Source organism: Canis lupus, chromosome X (assembly GCF_003254725.2).
Source record: "Canis lupus dingo isolate Sandy chromosome X, ASM325472v2, whole genome shotgun sequence".
Lineage (NCBI taxonomy): Eukaryota > Metazoa > Chordata > Mammalia > Carnivora > Canidae > Canis > Canis lupus.
The window spans coordinates 84,659,838-84,667,039 of NC_064281.1; the positions used below are offsets into that span (position 1 = coordinate 84,659,838).

Below are 7,202 nucleotides of genomic sequence, written 5' to 3' on the forward strand. Positions count from 1 at the left end.
GCTTGAGAATGTAAGGTGATATACCTGTTGGAGGAAAGGATTCCAGTAATTCCTCTTCTTTTTCCCCCTCCTTTTGCAGCATCCGTTTTTAAAATTAGCCAAGCCTCTCTCCAGCCTGACTCCTCTGATTATTGCTGCAAAGGAAGCGATTAAGAACAGCAGCCGCTAGGACTGCGAGCCTTACCCCACACCATCTCCCTCCTGAGTAAGACTGAACTGATATTCTGCTGCAGGAAACATGGAAGAAAATACAGTCAAAGGGGGTGGGGGATCTTTAACTTTCAAATGAATAGAAACTTCTTATAAGCCTTTTTCCTACTCCCTCAGATTATGTAATTTATTTGTAAGCCCGAATCGCAGCCCGACCAGGGCAGCAATGTCGACGTGGCCAGAAAGTGGTCACTTCTACCGTGAAGCGAAAGAGCCAGTAGTGAATCCCCTCATTTTGTGCATTCACTTTGAAGAAAAAGAGGTTTCTCAAAGATGCACACTCCCTCTTCATAGTGTCGTGTTCGTTTTTAAGTTAGAGAATAGTCCCTCTTGCATTCGAACCTCCTTCAAAACTCCTTGCCCAATGTGATGTTTTTCACTTGCATTGTCATTAGATGTCCAGGGGAAAAAAAAAAAGATGTCGAAACTTTTTTTTAAAGAAAAAAAAAAGAAAGTAAAACACAAAAAACAAAAACAAAAAACCACACACAAAAAACACAAAAACAAAATGAAACAAACAAAAATTACCCCAGAGCAAGTACTGTGTGAACATGTGGAAGTCCATGCCCTAATAGAGTTGCAATTTTTTATTCTTCTTCTATAGTGGTGGCTTGGTTTGTGTGCCTTTTTTTTTTCTGCATTTGTATTGGAAAAGGTTTCTTTTAAGGCATTTTTCCAAAAGCAGAGAGGAATATGTGTGTTCAGGAAGGGCTTTTCAAAACCGTCTATCTAAATAAAGCTCAAATGGTGAAATCCTGTCACATTTTCACAACGACGCTTCAGAGGTAGTTGATGTATCATTTCTAGAAACTGGCTCATTCATCTTCATGGCGCCTGACAAAGGACACATTGAAAGTGGTGGTACTCCCGTTGGGTGGGTCCAGGTCCTCAACCTAGGAAATCCCAATGGGAGAAACCATTCTTAGACAAAGATGGGACTTTCTCTGAGAGCCAAAAGGGAAGCAAGATGAGTGTGTGACACAGATCTTTGGTGGACAAAGGAAACAAAGATCAGGAGACCTAACTTAATCCTCTCTTTTGCTTGTAAAATAAGCACCTTTGGAGGAAACAGACCCCTTAGCCAACATTTGCTTACGATCAGAATCATGTGACAAGTTATAACATTTTTTAAATTTCTTAAAAGAACTGGGGAACAGAGATATTTCTAAGCATCCAAACCTGTCAGAAACAAGGGGTCCATGACAACTACATCCCAATCAACATTTGGCTCTAAGTACTTGTTCCCATTTTCCCTGTCTCATCAGTTTCTGTTTCAGGATATAGTATGGCCAGACTTTGTCCTTTCAGCTTTTGAATTCCAAAACTGCATTCAGAAAGATCTGGAAATTTTCCAGTGAAAAATAATTAGGAAAAAAATTTAAAAAAATAATTAGGGCTTGTGATCATATCCCAAGAAGTATCAGCCCAATCATGTAGCTACTTCTTAACAATTCAACAGTTGGCACTTCCTGAATCTTCTAGAGTAGAAAAATATCTGGAGGGTGTCTGTGTAGAAAAAATGGGTATGCTTCTCTTTCAAATGTATTGTCAGTTTCATAAACTCTGTAAAGTGGTTTCTCCATGCCTTTGAGAAACAGTCTGTTCAATAGAAGGCTTCTTGATAGGTTCTATTCAGATTCTCAATATGTTACATATCTACATTCAGCAAGAAGGAGAAGGAGATTGGTGGCCCGAGCCTCTCTTCTCTGCCAAGGTACATCTGTCCATTTAACCATCCATCTGTTCCTTAAAAGGCAAGCACTTTCTTTAGAGAGTTTCTGCTAACCATATAGTGCATGTGTTTATGTTTAGGAAATGGCACCACTGGTGGATTTCCTATTTTCCTATTGTTTTCTTTTACGATAAAATTTGGGAGGGCTTGACCCCCTAGAAAATACCCACAGTGAGATAAAACAACACATGCAAAAAGAAGATCAAATGGTTACATTCATTTGAAACATGTTGTGTTATACTTGGCAAAAAGGTGGTTGGGCCTGAAATTTTGAAAGCCACACTGTTCTAATGAGAGAGAGAGAGAGAGAGAGAGAGAGAAAGAGAGAAAGAGAGAGAGGCCTTAATATTTATTTCACTTAAAGTTAAATGTTCTTTTTTTAATGTTTCATTCATAGTGCCAGGGAATTCAATGAAATAATACCTGGGGTGCGAGTAGAATTCAGTACACTAACTATGCCCCTGCCAGTGGAGAGAATCACAAAGCTGGTTGGGAAGCCCTAGTTGTTGATTAGCGTCTCTTATATGTCTTAAAGGCCTTTTGGGTGGGGAGAGACCTGGAGCAGTGATCCTGAGATCACTGTAGGCAGAAAAATGGTTGCTCTTTTATGCTTTCGGTTCTGCATATTACCAATGAGGAGCCAGGTACTTCTTCGCCGCGCCCCCATTGTACCAAGATTTTATGGTAATATAGTGCAGTAGGCTTTACTCTTACAAATTTATATCTATGTAAATTTTTAAATGAGAATAGCTTCTAAAACCCCTCCCCCACGTTGGAGAGTTATGTATATTTCTAATAAGTATTAGCAAGAAGCTGTTTCTCCTGCCAAAATGATGCTGAAGGATTCACATTGGGTACACTTGAACAACTTGGACTCCAGGTGGTCGTTTATTCCCTTTCTCTGGATTTTTTTTTTAAGCTCATCTTGACACAGATGAATCTATCCAGATCCTTAAAATTGCTAGTGTGCCCAGAAATAATGAAGGCACGTTGTGGAGTGTTGATGGCAAAATGTCCTGAGATAGGGATGGGGCAGAGGGAAAGTCAGGGAAGGGTAAGAAGCACAGTAGAGATTATTTATTTAAGAGAGAAGAGAACATTAATGTTGTAGCAAGGATCCGGTGCGTTGTCATAATCCCATGAGGATTTTTGGATGACACAATCCCCCCAAATCAGTCACCGTGTTGGGTAATGACTTCGCTCTTGCTGATCTCGTCTATGTGTCATTGTAAATATTTGTGTGTCCATGTTCCGTTTTGGCTACTGGATGGCCAAGTCATGTAAGAAGATTTAACTCAAGTATTTATTCTTTAATTGTGTTACTCAGATTTCTTCAGGCTTGTGAATTGCACCCCGATGTTGAGTTTAACCACCTAATCCCCCACATCCATCCCTCCCCTGTGAAGCACATTCCATTGCTAAAAGAAAAAGAAATATGAAATTGCTTCCTGTCGTCTGTATAACTGTTTTGATAGTTTGAGATGTTTGTCTATAAAGGATATTTCTCCACTCAAAGATCGTGTAAATAACTATATTCCTTTGCACAGTGGCGTGTTTATTTCTAGTGAGGCTGCCAGTTCTCAGAGAGAATCTATCAAATCACTTTTAAATAACACAAAGAGGGATTACAACTATGGAAAAATAAGTGTGCATAACGGACAAAGACTGGGAACACTGTTGAAATCAGTTGTGTTACAGTGGTGGGATTATGCAAAAAAAAATTCCTTTAAAAAGTTTCTTTGATACTGTTATAATATTGCTTTATAATAAATAAACATTGGAAAGGGGACTGTAGAAACATAGAAAAGACACCAGAAGCAGATGTCTTCTGACCAGAGCCCAGAGCATGCAGGGCACAGATATTTGCTAGTTACAATTATTCCATAGGCTTTATATTTGCCTGGGTGCTGAGGTTGGCACACGCTCGGGTATGGCACATGCTTTCTTAGCAGACTATTATCTCTAAGTGGAAGCTAGGGAGATGTCGCCATTAGATCTCCAGACACATCCTTCTGCTTTAAAATTGGCTGCCCTCTGCTTTGACATGGTGCAGAGGTTTATGTTTTGGTTACTTTAGATTGGATGGGGTGATGTTCAGGTATCACCTTTCTGGCTCATTTTAGCAAATTTTCAGGTTGGATTTTAGAAGAACAGAAGGAGGACTCCCCCCAACTTCCACCGTGTCCTTGTTCCACCAGATGTTATATCATTCAGGTACAATGCTCCTTTTAGTGATGAGTAGACAAGTCCCTTTGATTTCAGTAGAAGTTAGGACTTGCAATTAAAAGCCAACTATGAAAACATAAAGACAAATATTTAGAACTGCCTTTGCCTATTGGTCTTCAGCTCCTATTCGCTTTGGCTGGAGATGGCCTCCATGTGCATTCTGTGCTGCTTGATGATAGGTTGATTGCAGTAACTACTGTCATTTTTAAAGGGCAAAGGGAGAGTACCAAGAGAGAAAAATTTTCCTCTAACCACCAAAGAAATTTTAGATGATGAGTTTTATAATGCAGTGGGCTCAGATGTGACTCAGTTTCCCCAAGAGCAGACCTTATACTGAGAGAACCCACTTTTCATTGCCATTCTCAATGTGAAAATAATACTTAATTAGAGTTCTTTATCCCTGCCATCCCCGGTCAAATCTCATGGTCCTTCTCTGTGCTACTCGCAGTTAATATTCAGTTAAACACAGGCATGGCCAGTGATGCAAGCTTCTCCCATCCTCTAAGCAAGAGGACCACAACTCAGCATTCGTAAATTGATGGTCTAATAGGCCTGGGATTTCGAGTGAACTTAACACACAATTCTGAACATATTTGCATGTGGCTTGGGAAGGAAATAAATGGTACCTTGGAAACAGTGGAAATATTTTACCCTAAGAAAGAATTTTTCATAAGAGATTTGCTTCTGATATCATCTTTCTGTTGGTTAGCTTTAATTTTGTCACTCCTTTCCTGATCCCACACTCCTGTAGTGGCCAAATGAATATCACCCAACTCCTCATGCATTGAGAATGTCTGTTTATTATTAAACAATCTCTAACTGAATCTGCAAATGCGGGAACGGAGCTGTCACCTCCACATGCACACGTCTATGTGCAAGTATACTACCGTACATATAGCATTTACTGCCACGTAATACAGTCATACTTGCAGGATAAACTGATAGAAACAGGTTGAGGCTGTCAGAGTCTCCTTTGGAAGCTGCTGTCAGGTGAATGCTGCCCCATAATACCTACCAGCAGTTGAGGGAAGTATTGTGTTCACCTGATTTAGTACCTAAGAGGAAGTCAGCAGGAGTTATAAAGAAGCAAGCAGACGTGGTGGAAGGAGGACCAGCCTAGGAGTAAGGAGACCTGGATTCTAACATAGGCTCTGTTTCTCACTTCGTTTGAGGCCTTGGGCAAGCCACTTAACCTTCTCATGGCTGTTCCTTCATCTGTAAAATAAGGCTATTGGACCAGATGACCTCCAAGGTCTTTCCAAAAGTTCTATCATTCTGTGGTACTATAGGTTGCCTTGCAAATTCAACCTGCTAAAGTGATTGATGGCAAATATTGCATGCTTAAGCCTGGGTTTCTTATGTTGCCGTTAAACTGTAGAAATATGTAAGATGATGGGGGAAGAAAAAAACCTTAAGTAAATGAAAATAACACTAGGGAATGTTGATAAAACTTATGGCAGCCTTCCCAATCCTCGCATTTTGTTTCGTTGTTGTTTTAATGTCCTTTTTCTGTGATGTGTTCCCAGTTTTTATTTTCCATATGCTCTGTATGTGAAGTCTGGTTTTCATTAAGCTGTGGCCAATATGTGCTACTAGAACAGAAATACACTGTCACACTTGCTAGAACAGAACGATGTTTGGGCCTTTCCTTTCCTACAAAGTGATGTTGGGTTTATAGACTTTACTTTGTAAATGGCACAAGATGGCAGAACCCATGCATTTCAATGGCTAGGACTAGTAAGAGCAGACATAAGCCCTTGTAGGTTGCAGACAAAGAAGTGAAAAAGTAAGTATGTGCTATTAGCATCAAGGAATGTTGACACATCCACTTGTTGGGAACCAAAGATAGCATTTCTGATGACAACTCCCACAGTGAGCGGCCAGTTTATGAGTAGACTGCCAGAAAGAGGGTAAACTGGAAGTCACCTAGTCCCGATGCCCTGCCTCTTAACAGAGTGCCAACTAGCCCTGAGTGTGAAATTCAAGTTGAGTATGTGTGCTTGTGTGTGGTGTGCTTTATGGACCCGCATATACTATATTCATTAGTGATAAGACCTTTCACAGAATCCTATAACCATTAGTGGGTTGAGTTTTAAGTCTCAGTACATCAGCCAGGAGGAGTCAGATCACAAGGTGCTGACATCTACTGGGATTGTACTCATGATATCCAGACAAAACAAGTTGAGGAGGATCTATATTTTCCTTTTTTATCAGAATTGTATCTCATTTGGTTGTGCATCACTTTTGTTAAAATGTGTTACCTGTAAAACCCATGTGTAGTGAAATTCTTCTGTAACTTTGGATTAAAGGTATTTATGGTCTTTTTGTTTGTTTGAGTTTTTTCAGTAAGTTATTTCTTTCGTAGACCTGCTGATGGTATGGTTCCATCCTTCTGACCTCAGCTTCTGATTTTTTTTAAACTTTTGTTTCCAATATTGTTATTTTAAATTGTGGTTGAAGCAATAGAAAATTGAATTATGGATTGTGCATGACTGTGTCTTGAGTGTAAAAATATTGCAGTTTGAAACTTGGACCTAAAGTATTGCAAATAAAAATGACAAACATCAACGAGCTGGTACTTCTGTCCTCTGTTACCTTCCTTCCTGCCCACCCCCTTGACACTAGCCATTTTGCCTAGCTCACAGGGAAATGCCCAGCCTTGTGAGCAGTGCAGAAAATGTCATGTGAATTCTGCCACTAAGTAACTCAGACCAGGGACTCCATCTGGTGTTACATGGAATAGCTCAGAGTCACAGTTTTTACAAGGAACAGCACTTGTAAGTTCTCCATGTTCTCCCAAACAACCCACTTTGGAGTGAAAAGGAAATTGGCAGTTTGGCCCCATTATACATGCACTTTCATGTTTTAACTACAGTATTCTTGTCCTATTTCCTAGGGATATACATTCCATGAAGTAAGAAGCAACAAACAGTCTCTGTTACCATTGGCGAGGTCGGGGTAAAGGGTGCACAGAATCTCTCTATATTAGTTCTTACAACTGCGTGTGAATCTTCAGTGATCTTGATAAAAATTT

The 7,202-nt window shown here is 39.9% G+C and overlaps 1 protein-coding gene across 17 annotated transcripts in view; it reads left to right on the forward strand.

The window, feature by feature from the left end:
- Positions 1-6,736, forward strand: part of PAK3 (p21 (RAC1) activated kinase 3) — a 571,264-nt gene extending 564,528 nt beyond the window's left edge. For all 17 annotated transcript variants that reach the window (XM_049107809.1, XM_049107808.1, XM_035711477.2 and 14 more), the window contains one exon: positions 80-6,736. Coding sequence is in view for 3 of the 17 variants with exons in the window: in XM_025431422.3 (XP_025287207.1) it covers positions 80-169 (90 nt within the window). In the remaining 14 variants the exon portion in view is untranslated. The remainder of the gene's footprint in view (positions 1-79) is intronic.
- Positions 6,737-7,202: the final 466 nt, after the last annotated feature.